This window comes from Acipenser ruthenus, chromosome 4, assembly GCF_902713425.1.
Source record: "Acipenser ruthenus chromosome 4, fAciRut3.2 maternal haplotype, whole genome shotgun sequence".
In the NCBI taxonomy this organism is placed as follows: Eukaryota; Metazoa; Chordata; class Actinopteri; order Acipenseriformes; family Acipenseridae; genus Acipenser; species Acipenser ruthenus.
Window position 1 is genome coordinate 73,770,128 of NC_081192.1, and position 22,941 is coordinate 73,793,068.

Consider the following 22,941-nt stretch of genomic DNA (forward strand, 5'->3'; position numbering starts at 1 on the left):
GGGAAGCAGTGTATTCTAGTGCTTAGAGCTGAAGGACTGGGAGGCTGCATGGTCTAGTGAGAGCTGAGGGACTGGAAGGGAGAGAGTGTGGTTTAGTGATTAGTGTTGAGGGACTGGGGGGTCAAAAGAAGGAGGAATGGAGGAAAGCCCCTACCTTCTGCAAGAAGAGGACGATGATTGGGATAAGGGTGGCTCTCTCGCTCTCCAGAGTGAAGATGGTCTGGGGTGTGCGCAGAAACACCTTGGAGAGCCCGTATGCCACGTCGCCCTGGAAGTCATGCTTTGTGATGATGGCCTCCACGGCCTCCCGGTCCGTCCTCATCAGGTGATTGGGCCAGGTGTACTCACAGGTCATCTTGTACCTAACAGCCAGTGACACAGGGTCAACATATGAGGAGACATTATTGTTTAGAACATAATGCACTATAGGACTTTCCAATGGTTTTGTACAGAATGTTTAAACACCAGTTCACCAAGCTGAATCATGTGTATCTGCAGAACCATACCAACTATTTAATATGCTGCCAGGAACTGTGTGGGACTATTTGGGAGCTGATTTTTCTTTAGCACTTTACACCTGGCTTTATATTCTAATATTGTAATGCTAACAATTCAGTTATCATTTTTCTAAACGGTCCAATTGTGTGCTGCTTGTTCATAAGATACAAATCTCAATTTTCATCCTGCCCATTATACAGGATAAAATATAATTAAATATTGTTATTACGCTTTTATCTTTATGAGAATAGCTACTCAAAAAGTCACACCCTACGATTTAAAACCCATCAAATTTAACAAAACAGAAGTAATATGATGACTGCAAACCATTCCGTACCCTCACCCACATGGCATGCCATTGACTCCTCATTAACCAGATTAATGATTCTGAAACAGATCATGGATCACCACAACACAAATGCCAGGGATAAACTAAGAACTTTTCTTTTAGAATAAAGTGTTAAAGAGGTAGTAGCTTCAAAATACATGTTCTTAGATCTGTACAGTTCCCTTACTTTCCACAGATGTTTGCATTCCTTCCATGCTGTTATTATTGCTATTACCCAAAATGTTGCGGCTTTTTTTTTTTTTCACTTAATTATACTGGATCTTAATTCTGTAGTATTGAACTAATAGTCACAGCACCATAACACTGACTTATAAACAAAACAGTATTTGAGTAACAGCAATGAAAAGCACTCAAAATGATTGTAACTTCATAATTGCCCTTTAAGGTGAAGACACATGATAAAGCCATCAGGGGACCTTGTTGCCCTGTCCATCCCTTATAAAAGCATGCCATGTTAAATTTACACTGCAATTTTGCAGTTTTTCCATTCTTTTTGCCCATTTTTATACTATGCAATTACCATAGTTTACTAAGGTTTGCCATACCTTTCTGAGCTTTGCCTTGAAAACCTATGCTTTACCCTTCTTTCGCTATTAGACTATTATGCTATGCTTTTAGTGTGGCACTCACCGCTGCAGGAACCTGGCATAGGGCTGCCTGTATGCAAAGCCGGCCCGTCGCACCCTCACGTTCTCCAGCAAGCCCAGGTACTCAACCTGGTGCCGACAGCGCTGCTCATCAAACTGAACTGGAGACTTCACCTCATTGGGCTTCATGCAGCGCACGTAGTAGGGCTCCTGTGAGGGGTCAGGCAGGATACCAGGGGGTACAACATACTGCAGAGTGCCAGGGGGCGCGTATTTACAAGCATACTCCTAAGTAAACTTTGCTTAATAAGTTTATTTACTTAGCCTGACACAAGGCTGGAAGCTGAAACAAGCAGGCAATTAACATGTTTGTAGCTAACAAAATAATTCTATAAATCTTCCATGTTGTGCACTTCTATTTACTGATAGCAAGCAAACCGAGAACCTTCTTTAACCCAGTGTATTAGCAGATACTGTAGCATGTTTCAAAATGAAAATAAATACTTGTTTGCTATAACATGTGCCTTGGGTCTTGGACGTTATTTCTTAAATAATTCAGAAGGTAAAAATAAGAACTGGGTATAGGGTATAGATATGACAGGACGGAACAGCCTGCTTCCAACCAAACACGGTCAGGGGAAAACCTATGATGTAGAACCCTGCTCTAACAAATGGTCTGTATTACAACTGGGATATACAATTAATAAGTGCATACACCAGTGTTTATTCTGATATTATAAATATTATGTTTGAGATCTTGGGGTCTATAGAATTGATCTAAACAGGAGTGGATCTAAATATAGCCATTGTTTAAATATTAAAATTGTGCTAAACCCTGCACTTTACTTACTTTCAAAGACATAAATACATTAAAAAGACTAAAGACACACTGATTTATGTTGGTTTTCACCAAGACAATGACGGCGTTCAGATCTGGGTTAAATTAATTGAGTAGACCCCTTGTATACATCATGAACTTTATACTGATAACCAAAGGCCTTGATCAGAAGCTTGGTCATCCATAACAGCTCTATGCTCTACTGTGTACAGCTTTCACTGTTCCTGAGAACTGAAGTTGTGGGTACAGTCTTACTGGCAAATGAGAGCAAGGCAGGGAGGGAGTTAAAGGCAGAAGCGCAGGAGCAAGGATCTTTCAAGGTGCCTCGTCTCCCTTCCTTCACTGTCGACCCAGAAACAGAAATAGAACACGGAGCGACAGGGGGGGGGGGGGGGGGGGGGGGGGGGGGGGGGGAGAGGGAGAGGAAGTGAAAGAATAGAGGGGAGGGGGAGAGAAGACAGAGGGGAGCAAGCGACCTGCTTCCTATCCTCTCTGGGGCTTTTCCATTAATAACTGTTGAAGGTAGGGCGACTGGGAATTCACAGCGAAGCCACAGAAATATGACAAATCTGGGCACCGGTGCTGTGAATGCAGATAATTCAAGGAAACACAAAAACTTTAAAAAGGGCAGGGCACTTTCCAGGAAGGCATTGTGGGACACAGGCTTTATCGAGAAGATCAGGCAGGCACACTCCGACGAGCTCTGGGCTTAATAATGCTACCCTATGGTTTACAAAGCTTCCACTATGCTTTATAGCACTTTGCTATCACAAACACATACACGTTATGTACTTCACTGCTGGGTTCAGTCAATATGTCAAGCTTACTGGAACACACTCCCTATGGCTTCTAGTTTCAGAACATTTCTAAAAACCTTACAGTTTTATCGTTTTTGTTGTAGTTGTGGGTGTAATGTGGGGAGGGGACCCCAGAGAATGTTCCAGAGCCCAGAGCGGAAGCAGGACACAGCAGTCTCTGATTGTTTTTTTAATATACTGCATATACAGGTAGTGGACAAAAAAATGGAAACACCTGTGTAAATGAGGGACACCAAGTATATTGAAAGCAAGGGCTTCCACACAGGTGTGGCTCATGTGTTAATTAAGCAAATAACATCCCAGCATGCTTAGGGTCATGTATAAAAATGCTGGACAGGCCTGGTTGCCTATAATTATGGCTAGCATGGCTGCAAGAGGAGACCTCAATGACTTTGAAAGAGGGGTGATTGTTGGGGCGCATTTGGCAGGAGCTTCAGTGAACAAGACAGCTCAACTTGCTGATGTTTCATGAGCAACGGTGTCTAAGGTGATGTCGGCATGGAACTCCGAGGGAAAGACATCATCAGCAAAGGGCAACAGTGGGCAGAAGCGCATACTCCAGGATCGTGATATACGTGCATTAATTCGAAGTGCAAGGCAAAACAGGCGAGCAACTGCAGATCAATTGACTGCAAATTTCAACCTGGGGCACGAGCACCCAGTTTCATCAAAAACAGTCCGCCAAGAACTCCACAAAGCGGCCCAACGCCCTATTAAGTGACTTTACATTGGTGTTTCCATTTTTTTGGCCACTCCCTGTAGGTTAAAACAGAGTGCCAGATGCAGCTCATCTGGGCTCCCTGCAATCAACCCACTGCGGGCTCTGTCCAGTTCTGTTACTTCATCCAGATCTGTTTTACATCTTGGTGCTCCAAGCTGGTTTGGGAATCTTCAGCTGTAGACACTGAGAAGGACTTTCAGTCGAAAAGTAAGTCATTGTATTTACATTGAACACCCTGAAAAATACTTCAAGCCTAACCTTTTTTTCATTTAACTTATTGAGCTTCTTTTTTTCAAAAGTTTTTTTTCAAAATGTAGCACTATTGGTTGTTAATAGTTATGGATCGTTTGGGAATCCAAGAATGAGAACTGTCTGAGTGATTTTTATCACAGCAATGCAGGGTTTCTGACAGAGCAATGCAGCCTCTCACTGCCTCTTATTGTCAATGTGCAGCTCTCAGAGGCAGATCAGACTGTGCTGCAGAACACTGTCATGTCTCTACTGATGAGCGACTGATAGGGTAGGGTGGGGGGTTAGGTGCTGAGGAGTCCTGCTCGCTTCATGCAATTTCCCATCCATTCAGCATGAACTGTGTCAATCCCGGGCAAGTGTAGCCCATTCGGAGGCAGCAATGAGCTCTGTGAGTCAATCTTAGTCAATAAGACTTGATACAAGGAGTTCCTGAGGTATGTGGGTAAGGAGAGGAGCACAGGAGCAACAGAGTCTAGTTTCAAGGCTACAGAGAAGAATTTAACATCAATCTGTCTACTTACCACTCACTACTCTATTTACACAGGGAGCAGGAAGGAAGCAAGGAGCGGAGGAGTTGGTGTGTGTGCATGTATGTGAAAGTGTGTGTGAGTGTGTGCCGGTCTGTCTGTGTGAGTGTGTGCATTAGGGTGTTTGTGTGGGTTAATTTATAGTGCTTATGAGGTCAGAAAAGTCCTAACAAGGTAGGAAAACATGACAAAACCTACCTTATGATTTACATGTTTAAACATATGTTTCGAACATAGAAAATTATTTAAAAGAAAACTGTGGGAGTATTTTTCTTTATACCCAGTAACTTTCAAAATGGTGTTGATACCACCAGGCCCCTCTGGAGTTTAGGATAGGAAAGCTACACTATATGGGAATTAAAGCAACAGTATAAACAAATGTGTGTGTTAGTGTGTGTAAGTCTGTGCAGTGTGAGTGTCTGTGTGGTTGGGAGTGAAGCTTGGGGTAGGAGTTGGGGCTCACCTTGCAGGCCAGGTTCTCCACTAAAGAGATCATGGAGTTCTTGAAGAGCACGGCAGCGGTCAGCGGGCGTTTGGTCACCTCAGTGATGCTCAGCTGACCCTCCGGCCACATCTCCTGCAGCACTGGGTCCGAGCTGTGTGTGGGGGGGGGGGGGGGGGGGGGGGAGAGAGAGAGAGAGAGAGAAGGGGAGCGTAAGCACACAATCAGGACTAGACCAGTTCAGGACTGAGAGAGAAGACAGACTCCAAGGCTCCTTAATCTTGGGTCAATACCCCACAGGAGCAATACCTTTAACCTTTAATGTGTTGCACGGAGTGGCTCTGGAACACACTGTGCACAGGGATCCAGATAGGGGGTAACATTGGTTATGATATGTCAGCATGGTGCTGCTATGGATTAACTGTCACCACTCTGGGACCATGCTACCAATAGCTCATACTGTGGTGATGACAATGCAATGCAATGGCTCTCCACCAGGGCGCTCCATTGAATGCTACGGTATTGCAATGATCCTGTCAACTGGACTGCACCCAAACTACAAAGAAGAGTTCCAGAGGAGCTCAACTAATGACAGCATCTTCCTGAACTCAGCACTCAACTCCACTTCGACATGCTTGGTCCTACAAGACCTACAGATTTAACCTGAGGTGCGGGGCACCCAACCTCACAAGTTCCTCAAGTTCCAGAGTCCTCTCCATGCTCCACACTGTAACAGTGATTGGAGCGGCCCTTATGCGCCCACTGCCCCCTAGTGGGGAGCCATTGCATTGCCATTGTAGTGCTACTGCCTGCCTGCATTGCCACTGAAGATGGTTTGGTACTGCTCTTAAGGAACAAAGCAGATGTGAACCTATGTGTGTGTGTGTGTGTGTGTCTGTGTGTCTGTGAGTGTGTATCTGTGTGTGCGTGTCTGTGTGAGTGTGCGTGTCTGTGAGAGTATGTGATTGTGTGAGTGTGTGTCTATGTGAGTTTGTGTGTGTGTGTGTCTATCTGTGTGTCTGTGTGAGTATGTGATTGTGTGAGTGTATCTGTGTGAGTATGTATCTGTGTAAGTGTCTATGTGAATATGTGTTAGTGTGTGTGTCTGTGAGTGAAGTATCTGTGTGAGTGTCTGTGTGAGTGTCTGTTTCTGTGCGAGTGTGTCTGTGCAAGTGTGTGTCTGTGCGAATGTGTCTCTGTGAGTGTGTATCTGTGTGAGTGTGTGTGTCTGTGTGAGTGTGTGTCTGTGCGAGTGTGTGTGTGTGAGTGTGTATCTGTGTGTAAGTGTCTATCTGTGTGAGTGTCTGTGTGAATATGTGTCTGTGCTAGTGTGTGTGCGTCTGTGAGTGAAGCATCTGTGTGTGTCTGTGTGAGTGTGTGTCTGTGTCGGTGCATGTGTGTATCTGTGTGTGCCTGTGTCTGTGTGAGAAAGAAAGACAGGCACTCTCGAATGGAAAGATCGTACTGGCCCTGAGGGTGCATTATATTTCTGCCGTTAAGATGTCTCACCTCTCATCTAGAAACCTTGGCTGCAAGGTTTGACCTGGAAAACAGCTAATCCCGTTCCAGCTCCGTAAAGTGACAGTTATCTAACTGACACCTGGCTGTGTCCTACCTGCGTGCAACATGAGACACAGAACCAGGCTGATATTTGTTAATGGTTAGTTAAAGGAGTGTTAACCAAGGTTTTAAAACACATTTGTGGAAGATGTTTCATTTTCTGTCTGTATTTAGTGCTGCTGTTTTTCTCTTTTCTAGTGTTTATTTTTAGAAATTTACCAGCTTTTTGTAGATGCCAAAAATGAGTATTTGAGGCACCCTGAGATCTGCTCAGCTCACATAGCAGCACAGCTGGGAATCACAGAGCACACTGCTCCTCTATTGCAGAAAACTCCACCATGAACAGTGGAAAGTAAAAACACGATAGTAGTGGTTTTCTACACTGTTCTTTCATGTGCATAAATAAAAATTGAATCACATCCTGTGCTGTAGTCACATTGATGATATACTGGTCCATAACACAGGACGTGGTTAGGTACCTTAAAAAGCCCCAGTGAGATTTTCCCATTGTAGAAGATGCTGTGAAAAGAGGTGTGTGGTCCAGAGTGACAGAATGATGCTATCTCCTGGTCACACAGCCCCTCTCTGTCTATCTGCTCCAGGCCACACAACCGCCTCTCTCTCTGTCTGTCTGCTCCGATGCTTTCCTTAGAAAGAGCTGGAAATCTCAGTTTACTGGTACTGCTTTCAGAACATGTTGTACTTGAGTGTAACTAATACCTTTTAAATAATGTATCCCTGGTAGCTGTATAACCTGCCATGGAAAGGTTTAAAAAGAAAATCATCTTTTAATCATTCTGCTCCATTTACATGAAATTATTTAAAACTGGGTTTTATAAATTGCAAGAGCAGGAAGAAAATTACAGCAGAAGGAGTGGACGCCAACGTTTGAATTTTTGTTACGGTTTCTAATTGTATCTGATTACAGGTTAGTTAACCTTTTTAGTGCCTTCAGTGAAAGGTGTATTCATTTTACTGTCTCCTATGTCATGAGATGTCCCCTCGTGAAAACATTGTTTTCACAAGGTTTTAACAGTGTTCAATCTCCAACAAAACAAGTGTGGTCTCTTTAAAAAATGCACTGCCTCTATCTTCTCATTTCTCCTGAGAGGATGTAGCCAACCGGGTTTAATGGAGGTCTTAAATACAGAAGTACAGGTTAACTGCTATGGATCGCATGAGGATCTTTTAAAAGCGATCAAGTCAGATTTGATCTCTAGAAGATGCTGGTGCTCAACTGGTGGTCTGAGGGCTTTTTTTTAGGATTACCTGGCACAAATATGACTAATAGCACACAAAGACTTCCATTAGTCTCACAACAGTGTTTGTTTTACCTAATGAGTGCTGTTTTAGTTATGGATGATATAGGACCGATGTCTGGGAAACAAAGATCATTTGTCCAAGGAACTGTTCAGAAAAGGCAATGCTTTCCCCATGGTATACTATGCATTTACCATAGTTTACCATGTTTTTAACATGCTGTATTATACCGGTCTGGGCTTTACAACACTTACCTATGCTCTACCATGCTTTCACTGTGCTGTATACACTTTGATATGTTGTTACTATGGAAACATTTATAAGGCATTCTATGAGAGTGTGAATGTGGCTCTGACCTGTTATACATGAGGCGCTTGAAGTCCTGGAAGAGAGGGTCCTTGTTCTTGTCGAGGAATCCCTCCACGCTGTACCTGCAGAGACACACAGAGAGGGGGCAGTCAGGGCAGGCAGTCAGGTGCTTCACTACTATAATTCTGATAAGTTTTATTTACAACAGAGCGTTGGGTTAAAGAGCCATGCTGACAACCAGATGGGTCTTAAAAGAGCCTGAAAAACACAAACACAAATTCAATAAAATGTAAACGCTTCTAACTGTAACTTCAGTCGGGTGTCGTTTGCCAAAACTGACTGGCTAAACAGTAGCAAAGAAATCGGATATTTTTCATCTTGTATTCTTTTGGAACCCACTGACCTCAATGAAATAGTTTACCTTTATATCAAAAGAGCCATATTGTGCAACCATAATGAGCCTTGGTCAAGAGCCATCAGTAGAACAGCCCTGATTTACAAGTTTACTGAGATGCAACCCAGTAGAAGAGGTGTAAATTGTAGTACATATAGACAAGGGAAGCAAGGAAAAGAATACCAACCTTGGTAACATTAAGCTTAGTAAGGAACAGGGGTGTATCATTCATGTTAAAAGGAGTTCAAATGTAGTACAGCTGCAACATGTTTGACAGTATATTTTAGAAGAGGTTTCCTGTAAAAATCTCAGAACATGCAAAGGCAGAATGTGATTTGAGCAAATGGAACAAAACACTTTGTTCTGCCCTAAATACTTCCTGGTGAATGCAATGCATCAAACAGCCTATGTACTGAATAGCAACCAACATATTAGAAACACTTGCTACCTGTGCGTTGCATCACTGGAATGTATTTTCTAATATATAAAAGCTGCATCTCCCTTTTGCAAGTCGGTTTCAGTCAATATGGGCACGACAGCGGATCTGATTTTGGTAGGCAGGTGCTTCTCTCTTAAATTACTGACTCAGGGCCATTCTTCAGAATAAGCATTGCTGCAAATTTCCCTGAAAGATTTAGAGGTGGTAAACTGTCGGCATCAGGAATTTCCTTCTTGATCAAATCTTAAAAACACTGGTATTTGGCATCTATTGTATACTATATTCAGTTTTCCAGGAGGTGCTCTATTAAAATCTTGTTCACAAAAATTACAATTCACTATTAGACCCTTAGACAGTGCTGTGGCATACAGACAGACAGACAGACAGACAGTCAGGAGCCTTTGGTTAAAGTTTCCCATCAGGTAGATTTTCTAACCCGGAGAAAAGTAGGTCTCAAGACCGCCAGAGCGGAGGCAGTGCTGGAAGGTGCTGCACAAAGTGGGACACAGGTAAAAATAGAAGTAGAATTTTAATTGAAGTGAATTTTATCTTTAAAGACATTCTGTAAAAGACTAAATTCCCCCTGCTGGATTATTCAAGGACTATCTTGACCGTGAATGTTCAGGAAAGTATGATATTTCCCGGGGATAATATATAAATAGAAATAAGTACAAATACATAAAAAAAGTCCATGTGGCAGGACGGAAGCCCTGCACATGTAAATAGTTTGTTTCTGTTTAAATAAATATTCATTATTTTGAATTTAAGTTTGGCAGAGATGGGGTTAATGCCATCCCTGCCAATACATGTGTGGAATGTGGCTGGGCCTTGATTGAATAATTGATGGTCAGTCAAGCCCCAGCCACATGCTATAAAAGAGAAGCAAAATCTTTTGTTTGGGAGTTAGTTCAGGGGACAGACTGAGAGCAGCAGGTTGCGCTCGCAGATTAGGCACGGAGATAGCATAGTTTAAGTGCAGTCTTTATTTGCATGTGATTTGTGTTTGTTTCAATATGTTGTTTGTTCCTGTGTTTTATTTTGTTTGTTCTGTGTATTCATGCTGAACTGCAGCTTTCTGTCTCTGGGTCTAATTCCTGCCATTCACCAGCCTTGGCTGTGACGCTATCCTGTCACAGTCCAAGATTTGTCTGTTAAGATTTGCTATTAACTTTGCCTACTGTCTCAGCCAATCAGATTCCTACTAGCAGAACACGTCATTATACCACAGGTTGACCCCTCTAAAGGCTAACAGTATCTCGCCTCATTTAAAAAATACCCTTCGCAGCAGTCATTCCCTGTAGATAATTTACCTTTTATTTTGCTGAGTTCCCTTGTCTATGGCTCAGAATACCAAACTGTCCATGTGGTCAGTTATCTAGCAGGTAACAACCACTGCAGAAGAAATGAGTGCTTTATTAGAATCCTCAGAACTTTCCTCCACCAATCAGGTAGCTCTTTTCCTGGGCAATCCCACACAATGGATGACTGTACAATAGAACATTCAAATGGAATGTCTAGTTTTAAATAAACAACTGATTTCTAATCACAATAAAACCCCTGAGTATTGGCCATTAACTTGCTATTAGGTCATGTCTGTTGTACTTAATGGCACAGCCAGCTTTCCAAAGTTAATACCCTAATCAAGGTTCTATTTCTATTGCCTATTTTGATCAAACTATTTTGGGTTGTGTATTTCTTTCTATTGAATCCTTTCCTGGCATCGTTCTGTTAAGTGGGTTCATCCATTTGTTTTGCTTACTGATTGTTATCTAAATTAATTACCTTGTAATTGCTCTTAATGATTTCTTAGTAATAAAAAGCATGACTGAAAAACAACAAATGGGACACGACTGAAGGAGAACAACAATCACAGTCACTTATACTTGCAGTGTGTTCCCCTTTGTGGGGGGATGTGTCTAGTTGTAATAATCAGTGTAGTACATCATCCACCAAGCCTGTCAACATGAGGGACAAATCTGTTCCACTTAAATCTCCGGTTTGCAGTAATTTCCAACAGTGCTGAGTGGATCATCATCCTTTTAATTTCTCTTCCTGAGATGTCTCTATTGTACAGAAATAGAAGCTCTTTTCCTCTGTGCATTAACGAGACCGGCCTTGACATTTGCTTGGTTTTTCTCAAAGTCTGCGTCACACCTGTTGTTTCTTTTAGCTCAGAGTGACTCACAGCCCAGTACACATCCACAGTGCTCCAGCCCCCAGCTATAAGAAATGATCAATACAGATATCTCTTCAAAACGCCCTCACTGATCTGTACTGCCAAATACTCTACATGTCAGCACTCTATACTCTACCAGTCGATGCTCTATACTCTACCAGCTGTCAATACTCTAAACCCTACCAGTTAATACCCTATACAGAGGCGGATTAAGACTTCTTGGGGCCCTGGGGCACAAAGAACATTGGGACTGTATTTGATTTGATGGCCATAGCTGTACATATTTTATTGTGTTACATTTTTAGCAAAATATACCATAAATAAGTTTGCTAGCTTTGCATGGCGGGTTTCTTAAGACTGAATATATATATATTTTTTATTTGTGATTTCATTTTTATCTTTACAAATATATATATATACTTTACATGTGCTCTTACAGGTTTTAATAGCCTTTAACACACTTTACTTTGACAAAGGTATGTTAACATACCAAAACAATTAACTCATTTTGCTTCATAAAGTCGAATGAAACCTGCTGAATAATGTTACGTTAACATATTATACTGCATGCCGCTTTTTAATTCTCCATATACTTGACTGACAAATTGAAAAATGTGACATTTCAAAATCTAATATGAAATACTGTACTATTTTTATTATACATACGTTTGTAGATTATATGATAAATAAAATGTCTAAATTATTTATCAAATATAATTTAATTTTTTTTTGGTTTGTTTTAATTACGTTTCAATCCTAAAAGTGTAGGTGATGCAAAACATTTGGCAATAGGTGTAAGTCTTTACCATGCTTTCACTGTGCTGTCCTATACTCTACGATTTTGGTAAACTTTGTATGACTCTCCACAAAGGCTACCCCACAGCCCCCATTTCCAGTGTAAGACATCTTTATGGACAAGGCACTCACGTGACGTTGCCAGCGTAATGCTTGATCTTGAAGTCTCGCAGGAACTCCATGGTCTTGTCTGTGGCACAGAGCTGAGGAGAGCAGAGAAGAGGAATAGATTATGGATTAGAACCATCTACTCTGTACATTTCAATGGATAACTGCTTCAAAAACACAATGTCTATGGGACTGCAGAATCACTCGGGGAACGTTGGAGTGATTGGAACTCAGGCATGTCAAGTCTCACTCATATGGAGCGAGAGTCACTCATTAAGAACTTTTTTGTCACCAATTTTAGCAGTCACTCCTAAAACAAAAGAAACAACCTTGTATTTTAATGGAGTATTCTCAAGTCTCACTTCAAATCTCCCTCATGTGGATGTTCAGACCTTGGCCTTTCTGGTAACTGGGCTTCTTTGTGGTTTCATGGCTTCATTATGCATCCAAGCACCAGCTTTCAGGGCATATTGCTGCTGGTACCCGGATTGGCCCGCAGAAGAGACTGTTTGCATGAAGCACCATGGCTCAAATCCAAAGCTCTTTCCTGATTTATATCTTTCATTTTACAGCTTTAGAGAGCAGCTTTCAGGGTTGATTTTTTTTTTTTTTTTTTTTTTTAACCGATTCATTTACATTAACTTGTTGTATTTTATTGTTCCTTGAAATTATGTTTTATTTTATCCAGATGAAAATGCTAATAGCAGACAAACAAATTAACTTTGCTGTTCGTTATTCTTGATTTTAAATGCAAGGAAAAAAAACAAATAAGACTCTAACACAATTTACAAGCAACTGAATCAAATGTCTGGTTTGTTTACTTTTGGTTTGGTAACTTTATCCTGTGTGATTTTTCTTTACTAAAAGAATGTAAAGAGCTTTGAGAATCTTTCATCTGCAAGTGTATAATGGCCAGCGTTGTGTGATGCACTGCCGTTTTGTATTCTGTCCCCTGTCGGTGAGATGAGATGAGGTTAAAAGCTCTATAACCACAATTGCAGACGAGCCTGGCTCTTTTGTATAGTGGTTAAGGCGCTCGCTTGCGGTGCAGGCGGTCACCGGCTTGCGCCCAGCCTCCACCCTTTTACACAAGATTGCCCTGGCCAGACAGTGGCAGATACACATGACTGTATGCACAGTCATTTAAGCCGTCTAGAAATGTTACTCGTCTGCACTCGAGACGTTGAGCTGTCCTGAAGGACATATACATGTTTTTAATTTAAAATCCTCCTGAGGTTTCACACAACAACCTACTGTCAGTCTGCAGCAGCAGCAATAACCCTTAAAGCTAGATAATATAAAAGGCAGGATAAAACAAATTAGCTGCAGCATCCGTGCAGTAGACAATGCACAGCCCTCATTAGCATCGCTTTCCCATCACAGCTGCACCAGTCTGTCTGCTGCTGCTGTACATCAATCAGTACTGCAAAATCATGCAAAACTGAAGCCGATAACACACTGGGATGCAAGCTGCTGCATTAAAACACTGCACAGCTACAAACCAGATGCACAAATAAATTCTCATTAGCATAATGTTGTGGCCCTTAGGAACAGATAACCCCCACTCCCCACTTCCTGGGAATGACTGAGCGTATGAGAATTAATTTTGATTTGCTTACAAATGAATTACATGAATGCATTTATCTAAATTGTCTGCTTGTTGAATTAACTTATTTTCCAAAGCACTTCCCCATGATCTGCAGTTAATTGAATGGGTCTTGTTGTGTTAATTTCTGTACCGCTGAGACAAGTTAGCGAGCTCCAGTGCCTATGAGAAGCAGCCTGATTCCAGGGAATACCAAAGGAAGCAGCAGTCTCTTTATTTACTCAGTGAACATGAATGCTAATTAATAAAGACGGAACGCACGCTCCAAATACAAATTCCCCATTGGTCTCAATTAGGCAGCGGTCTGGCCAGCAAAACAACGATTTTAAAGATACTTTTTATTATGACTGTACAAAATTGGATTGTCAGGACCTGTCTATGCCTTTCTAGTGAAATCTCAGGGCTTTGATACGTTAGAGAGCAAGGAAGTACCACCCACTCTGGTCAGATACGGTATCAACCATATAAAAGGAAATTCATGGCTATCACTGTAAGTTTAGTCATTCATTTTGATTCAGATGATTCCATATAAACAGTAAAATGTATTTTATTATATAAAACAATTATGCAAATGGTCATTCTGATATGATAAACTCTCAACTTTTTATACAGCTATTAGGCCAACTTGATTTGTTCAACCACCAATGGAAGGGTTAGTAACAGTGTTCATTCGTTGCTTTAACACAGCGGTGCGCAAAGTGGGGGAAGTCAATAAGGGGGGGCACGGCTATGACTAAAGGGGCAGTTCTGTAAAATATATATATATTTTTTTAAAGGATAGAACATTTTAAATAAATGCATAAATTACAGCTAATTAGTCCAAGTTTCAAATGAGCTGTTGACGATCACTCTAGGACCTGTACAACCGGTGAAATGATGTTTGAAGTGGCGAGTGTGAGTGAAACTGCAGTGAACAGAGCTGAAATGCCGGCTACCATGTATGGGGCGACAATTGTAAAAAACACCTGTTAAAATATGAAGGGAAGTTCTAACATTTTAATATGTGTGTCGGGGGACAGGGATGGGGGACAGGGATGGGGGACGGGGGGGGGGGGGGGGGGGGCGAAAATTATATGCTAAAAAGGGGGGCAGCATATAAAAAGTTTGCACACCACTGCTTTAACATCCTGATGTATTTCACATATTGGCATGATTTCAGTCTTTAATCTTAACTTATGTATTTCTTCTCCTTACTTAGAATCACTTGTATATATCTTTTTGTGTTTCAGTCATCACATCCTGGTGACTCTTTAAAACTCAGTTTAAAGAACCACTTTGGCCACTATAAAGCTCTCAAAAATGTCTTCTCCCTCAGTACAGCTGGTACACCACAGGGTAATGATGAACGTGTCCCTCTGCAACGCTGGCACTAGTGGATGCAGGTCAATTGTTACACTCTGACATTTTAAACATGTTTCTAGCAGCTTTACTGTGACCATATACGTGTTTTAAACTTCTAAGTTGATAACCGAAACAGAAAATGATATAGAAAGTGAATCTACACAACAAGAAGAATATACATAATATAAACTGTGATCCAGTGTTTCATAGTTCTACCATGTTGCTCTTTAATCAGATGTCTCTCATAGCAGTAAACTACGCTGATGTGTGTATCTGTATTGATGATTTCTGGACAAACAACTCAAGCATGTCAAATATAGCTGGCAGTTAGTTAACACATCTACATATACTGGCGTTCCCTGTCTTATATGTGTCTAGACAAGTTTTCATGCTGCAAGGAATAATCTGATGTATCCTGTGTTCTTATGTGAGAGTGCCCCCTGCTGGTAAAACAGCGACATTGACTTAACCACTATGAACAGCTGACAATTTCCCTTTCTATAAAAGGAGAGTGTGTTCATGCCTCAAGGTGAGTTTCTCAATATTTACATTTATTGCTGTAACAAACAGGATTTGTCATTACTCCCTTCTAATGATCTCTGGGGTTTATTTAGCAAGAGAACACTCCCTCACAGCAAGTGAGAGAGATGCAGTGAAACACCACCCTCTTCTGGACAGAGGTGAGGTTTTAACCACTTGGCTGTCACAAATCCTCAATTTATAATAAGGTATTATATTTTAAGTGAGACTGAGATGATGGAGTCAGGAATAAACAGTGGCAAACAGAAAAGTTATCAAACATGGTCTGAACCTCTGAACCAAACTTCTGATCTATAGTCTAGTCCCTTTCCTGTCTCCCTCTCTTACTTTCTCCCTCTCTCCTCTCTACCCCTCTCCCCCTCTCTCCCTCACCTTGCGGCTGGTGTAGTGGGGGTGCTTGCTGAGCTTCTTGTCCATGGACTCTAGGAAGAGTGTGTCTGTGACATGCCCTACACTGAGACAGGCCTCATCCAAGATGGAGATGATTCCCTTGTGAGGCTGTTCCACCAGGTCCACGATGATCTGGTTATTGAAGTACTCGATCTGAAACACAGGCACAAAAAAAACTTACTTTAGTGTAAATATGTTTTTCTGCCCAAAACTGCAGTTAAAGATAATATACTGAAGTTGTTTGTCTAAAATCTTAATTTCTCTATACTATAGTTGAGGCTAACTGTAGTGTACTAAAGAAACTATAAATGAGCACAATGCTTATTTCTTAAAACTACTGTTTCTTGACAAACTAAGGTTGTCAGACGTGATTATTTAAAAACAGGTGGCCATGGTGCTCACGTGCTGCCAGTCAATGCCCTCGCGTTGGTACTCCTCCTGCTCCTGTCTCAGGATCAGCTCGATGAACAGCTGCTGCAGCTTCTCGTTGCAGTAATTGATACAGAACTGTTCGAAACTGCAGCGAGGAAAGAGCGAGGTGAAGAGAAAGGGTTAAAACAGTCAGACTTAACCCGTTCCTGTCTAGACAGACAGACAGGACACAGACACCTTCAGGCACTTAACCCCTACTTGCCCAAGACAGACAGACAGACAGACACAGGTCTCCAGCTCTAGTGCTGTCAGTTAGTAAACCCATCCCTGCCCTGCTCTCAGGACCTGTTGTTGTCGAAGATCTCAAAGCCGTAGATGTCGAGCACTCCGATGACAGTGTTCTTGCCATGCAGCAGGGGGTTGTAATCCTTCACTTCGATCACAGTGTTGATGCGGCTCACTATCCAGCAGAACAACCGCTCATAGAGTGCCTGCAGGCAAGAGCGACATTTCAGCAGTCAACAAGGGTCGTGTTTCCAAGCACACCGGAAAATACAATCAATGTAACTGAAACAGCATTAATTTGATAAACTAATGCAATGTACAACGCATCCATTTTTCCCTTATGGACACAGTTTTCCTTTGTAGGTCTGAGGATGCAAATATAGGATTTGTATCACCTGATGCACATATGTCACAAAAAAAGAATGTCAACTCAAGACTGTCATCGGGTAGTGAGAGGAGTCATGTCAACAAGGTATTACAGTGATTGGATGTTAATCAGAAGTTTGATATTTAAATATTTTTTAGATGAAATGAATATTTCCCTTTATAGCCAGATTACTGCTCACCATAGCCTGGAAAGATGTGTATGCATAGACGAACCTGCAGTTATAAAGCTGAGAGAGAAATTATTTCAGCTTTCCTCCTATTTCCTCCTATTGGAAGTCTCTTACCTTGGCAAAGGCGTCCCTCCCGAAGCTTGCCTCCTGAATGCTGTGTCCCTTGTCGATAACCTCCGCCCCTCCTGTCGCCATGGTGCGGTACAGCAGAGTCTTCCTGACCATGTCTGGCTGCGTGCATGCCAGCTCTGCGATCTGACACACTGAGTTCTCGCTGTGCACCAGCACGCTGTCCCCGTCGCTGTCAAACACCAGGTTACCCTGCAGACACGCAGAAGCAGACAAACTCATTCAGACCTTCTGTCTTAGGGTATCTTGGTGTGATGTCATGTAGCTTGTTACAAATATCACATTCTCTATAGGGGTTACGAATTAATACAAACAACCCATTCAAAAACAGTGCAAGCATTACCATAAGCATAATACATTCACCAAAAAAAGGTATTTTCTGGGGATCTGAGCAGTTTGACAGACATCATTGCAGAGTATTCTCAGAGCTCACTTGGACATTCCATATGTGTGTTAATGAACAGGACCAGCATTACCACCTCATTCCTATGTGTTACAAACTCATTTTCTGAGCAATACTGTGATCCACTGTGGTAAAGGCATAGCAAAGTGTAGTAAGACCATGTGGTAAGCATGGTAAAAACTTTGTATTCAAAGGATAAGATTGTAAAATGCAGAAGTGTTGTTCAAATCTGTCAAGGTGAAACTCTCAGGGTGTATTCACTTACAAGATGCAAGATGATGGCTAGGATTTTGTAGATAGAATCAATCTCCTCTGAGCTAAACCCGATCACCTTCATTGCACTCAGCACAGCTTTGTGATTGGACTTGTCATCTGCTTCACCAGAGCCCTCTCTGGTGAAGCAGTACATTGCAATATCCTTCTTGAGGTGCAGGGACCTCAGCATCTCTTCTGATCCTCCCAGCAGCAGCTGCAGAGATCGATATAGACACACATTGACAATAGAGCCAAAACTGCATATATGTGATACTGCTTGAGGGGAAATATAGCAATTTACTGCTTTTTGTTTTTACTATTGTTATACACTTTATCGTGACGCCTCGGGAGATGTAAAAATATCCAGAATAAGCGGCTGTCCCAATTAAACAAGAAGGATTTGAGACGACCTTAGTCACACTTATAGTCATAATTTACGACATGCACAAGAGAGAAATATTTTGTACTTTTTTTTTTAATTCTAATTGGAGTCATAAAACATGAGTCAACAGCCATGACAACTCACAAATGACAGGTGAGGCAAAAAAAAAACACACTGGTTTTACGCAAGTCACAGTGTAATCACGTAATCACTTAATCACTGCACTGCGCTATGTGAACCTGTCTTGCTCTGAAAAGCGATCACCGTTCATCATTTGAACATACTGTACCCCAATTAAACAAAGTGACATCCTAATTAAACAACATAAATAGCATTGGAAAAAACGTCTCCCAGAGTTCTGTTCCATTTAAGCAGTGTCCCGATTAAGTGGCACCAACCATACTATTGTTTGTTTGTGTGTTTATGCTGTGATGCTTACTGTATTATTTTATAGTAACTACAGTAAACTGATGCATTTGACCGCTGTGCAGTAGTTACATCAAATTACTGCAGTTTGAGTAAACACTGACTGGGTTTACTATGACTACTCTACTTTAGTGATGTTGCACAGTTTCAGAGTTCCCTCTCATGGTTTATCCTGTTGCCTGAGCCCCTCGATGGAATTCCATCTTTTTCACAATTGGGTGCATCTAGATTCTTATAAGATGCTCTCGGCACCCCAATAACTGTACCTGGTAGAAAGAGTGAAAATTCCTCTCCCCTTCTTGCTGCTTGATGACCCGAGACTGGAAACACAAAAAAAACAGTAAATATACAGCGTGGAGCTAATGCTTGACACATGAATATTAATTCCAGTTATCCATCTCAGTGTAACATGATATCCTGATGCTAACATATGATTTCAGATTAATAACTTTTCATCTCCTCCACAAAGCAGTTTGTGCCTTCACTGGCCAATGTTTCAGCTACTATGCCTTTCCACAGTGTAAATGGCCAATATCCTATCTGTGTTGTATGTAGGTTCAGCAGAAAAGCACAATATTGAAAATAGTATTGTGAGATAAATACATTCATCATGACACAGTCCTTCACAAGAAAAAAAGATGAACTACTTACAGTAAATTACTAAGCCACTTCCTATTTTTTTTGGTGTATTATTATGTTTATGACTGGGCAGATGGCATTACATTTGAAGCTACTTCATTCTTTGTTACAGAATAAAATACATTGTGTGCCAGTTAACCAGCAAGAATTAAATTATTCCGTGTTCCAATTCCCAGCTGGTTACCAACAAAAACAACTTCTCAGCTGCATTCCCAGATGGAACCCAGTGAATTTCAGTGTGACAGAGGACACCAATCTGGTCCTTTCACATCCATTATGGAGTTCTGGCATCAATGTTTTAATATTTTTATGAACCAATGTAAACGTTTTAGCAGTATTTAAAAAAAAGTGATAACCATTGTACAAAAAAACTAGGTTGGTTTCCATGAGACATTAGAGTGCTTTTAATCTCATCTCATCTGCAGGGGTCAGCAGCTGTACTGAATCGCACAACACTGCCAGTTACATCAGGCTTGTCTATTTTTATAACAGCATCTAAAGAGTACTACAAAAACAAGAACTGATTCAAGATAATTGTAATGTATTCCTGTCAGAAATATGACTTATCTTTAAGTCATATTTATGACAAGGGTTGGTACAAAGACTTGAAACACTTGTCAGAAAGACTAGCAAAATAAAAGTGGAAAATGCCATACAATTAGAATTACTGGGAAAGGTACACCTCAGCACAGATTAACAGTGCATAATGTGGTAGAGCTCCATGATAAACAAGTAGAGGAAAACAGGTACGTGGAGCATCAAAACATTTTTAAGGAATACAATGTCAAAACACAGACTGAATGCATTGTCTGTGCTCTGCATCGAAAATGAGCAAAATTCTGTTTGCTTAAAGATTGGTCAGGCAAGGTTGTGCATTGTTGTCTGAATTTTCCATACAGACAATTTCAGGACGCATGGAAGCACTTCACTAATACTGAATTATAACCTCTGCTATTTCCTTTAGAAATACAACAAGCTTTACTGAACATTGTCAAAGCAGCTTCTGTTAACACTCTGCTATTGAATGCCACAGCTTTATAGATTTCTGTTCCTCACAAACTTAATTCAGAACATTTTCACCCTCCAAAGCTAAATTTAGGTGTAAAATAAAACCTGTTCTGTTGGTCATAATATATCTCCTAGCAGCTGATGAGATAATAATACTAACATCAGCATAAGACACGTACTTGCTTCTCGACTAGTTCGACTTTGAACCTAGGGGTTAACTTGCTTAGCTCTTGCCTCTCCATTCGATTCAATGGACTGAGATGCCAAGTCATTACATGGTCTGAACTGGTTCATTAAAAATGGTTACAGAGGAGAAGATCTGGCTAAACAGCGCCTCCTCCTCCCCCACCTTCTCCAGCAGATAGTTGTTGATGTGTCCTCCAGTTGGGTCTCCGTTGAAGTTGAAGTTGATGTCCATGTACTTCCCGAATCGACTGGAGTTATCGTTCCGGTTGGTCTTGGCGTTCCCAAATGCCTCTAGCACACAGTTGGACTTCAGCAGGACATTCTTAACGCTTCAGGAACAAGAGAAAGAGGATATGCAGTTATTCTGAATTGATTGAAAGTCACCTCCATGTTGAATTCCTGTGCACTTGTATAACAATAACCTCACAAAACATGTGTGTGATTAGCTGAAACGTTTGTTGTAACATCAATGTGCTTGGCTTATTTGCACCTAAGAAAAAGCTGGACATTTCCACAGTTTTCTCAGTTTAAATCAAAATTTGCTTTATTTGCTGACAATCTAAATTTGCATATGTCTATTGTGATCTCAGATAGCAAAAAGAGATCCATGTCAATTGAAGTGTGTTTCAAGTGATTGACTCTTACATCTCTCTTAGATCACGGAACGCAGAATATCATTGGACACAAACGTTGAATATGAGTCACTAAAACGGCACAATTACTGGACGCTGTGCAGAGGAGGCGGTTCGTAGCATCCCGTCAAGGAAGTTTATCAAAATTAATTTTTAAAGATATCAATGAGATAAAGGAAAGGTAATAGGATGGGTCATGACAAGCTATAATCATGCAGCCAGAAGGCCCCGCATGATTATCATTAGTCGGCACTCAATAATGGACATTCATTGTAAATGAACTGGAAAGCAGCATTCATATACAGTGTCTTTTCATTTTAGTTTATAGAGAATTGCTTGGAAAACCCTAGATGTCAGCTGCCTGTGTGAGCCCTCACCTTTCCACCTCTGCCCTCTGGCTGGGGTTAGTGATGGCCGCAATGTACTGCATGATGTATTTACTGGCCTCTGTTTTCCCAGCGCCACTCTCACCTGCAACGGAAAAACAAACCACAGTCAGGGGTGCCCTTACAGTATGATACAACAGTCAATTAGCTGATTGCTGTGGAGAATGGTTTACTCAACCAGTGACCAATAAATAGCTTTGATAATGTAGTCCATCATTACCATGTAGGTACATTTTTTTAATTTCAGTTGGTGTAGCTGTCTACAGAGACCACTCTGTGTGTTCTGACTACAAGCTGCACTTTACCTCAACTTCCTCTCACTGCGGGTTTGTGTCAAGGCTATATTAGGGTATGGTTTATATTGAAACAAAAAGTAAAGCACCTACATTGTGCTACTAACCTGACTGCACCAGATGTGGAGTGGTTATAAAAGGTCATAAAACTGATAGAACACAGGGGTCTAGCAGGCAGTAACTAGAGCTGTAATCAGCAACCAATATCCTAGTGGTATATCGGACAATAATCAATGTATTGAGAACACTATCATTCACAAGCATGCAGCAAAAAAAAGTGCAGACTCTTCATGAAAGCCTTCCAATACAAATCAAATACAACTGAAAATATACAAAATATACAGGTAATATAAACCTACAATAGGGTGCCAGGGAGAGTAACTGTTAAATGACTTGCAGTTTGATTAGTTGTTATATGACTTGCAGTAACCCATTACAACCACATGGTTCTTCAAACGTCGGTTTAGTAGTAAGAAGGACTTGGAATCTTCTTCAAACAGTACCAGACAGCAGGCAGAAACATCACAATGTTCGGAACAGCAGTGAGATTTAAATCGAAACAGCACAGGTCACGAAAAACAAGGGTGTAGATCCTGCTAGCTAGCTTGATTGCATTATTTTTATGAATTTCAAACCATTATTATTTGCTAAGCCCATAGGCGGCGGGTATAAGAGGCTTAAGGAGGCCAAGCCTCCCCCAAAAAATTGCCCGGCCAAACACTCGCAGAAATTCAGTACGTTTACATGACAAAGCGTTTTTTTACATGAAAAACTTTATCCCTAACTAGACAAATGGTTACATGCAGACTGACTACAGATTATTATTATTTTCTCTGTTTTCTAAAACCACGTGCAGGAATGAAGGTCAAAGTTTGCACATGTGCAGTACACTATCAGAATAAGTTTTCCGAAAAGTGCGTTTACATGATATACATTTTGTTAGTTTTCAGAATTGAATCGGAAATTTCTAGGTGCTGTTTTCCAAAAACTGACCTAAGGAATATTACGGTACATTTTCCGAAAACTGTGTTTACATGA

General features: G+C 41.1%; 1 protein-coding gene across 1 annotated transcript in view; it reads right to left on the minus strand.

The window, feature by feature from the left end:
* Nucleotides 1-22,941, minus strand: part of LOC117400541 (unconventional myosin-Ig-like) — a 71,355-nt gene that overhangs the window by 40,553 nt on the left and 7,861 nt on the right. The window contains exons 3-15 of the mRNA XM_034000663.3: nucleotides 21,602-21,695; nucleotides 20,756-20,921; nucleotides 19,026-19,079; nucleotides 17,962-18,165; nucleotides 17,279-17,485; nucleotides 16,668-16,813; nucleotides 16,353-16,467; nucleotides 15,933-16,103; nucleotides 12,098-12,168; nucleotides 8,209-8,283; nucleotides 5,054-5,186; nucleotides 1,478-1,644; nucleotides 155-362 (exon numbers count right to left, since the gene is read on the minus strand). Of these exons, the coding sequence (XP_033856554.3) occupies nucleotides 155-362; nucleotides 1,478-1,644; nucleotides 5,054-5,186; nucleotides 8,209-8,283; nucleotides 12,098-12,168; nucleotides 15,933-16,103; nucleotides 16,353-16,467; nucleotides 16,668-16,813; nucleotides 17,279-17,485; nucleotides 17,962-18,165; nucleotides 19,026-19,079; nucleotides 20,756-20,921; nucleotides 21,602-21,695 (1,811 nt within the window). The remainder of the gene's footprint in view (nucleotides 1-154; nucleotides 363-1,477; nucleotides 1,645-5,053; nucleotides 5,187-8,208; nucleotides 8,284-12,097; nucleotides 12,169-15,932; nucleotides 16,104-16,352; nucleotides 16,468-16,667; nucleotides 16,814-17,278; nucleotides 17,486-17,961; nucleotides 18,166-19,025; nucleotides 19,080-20,755; nucleotides 20,922-21,601; nucleotides 21,696-22,941) is intronic.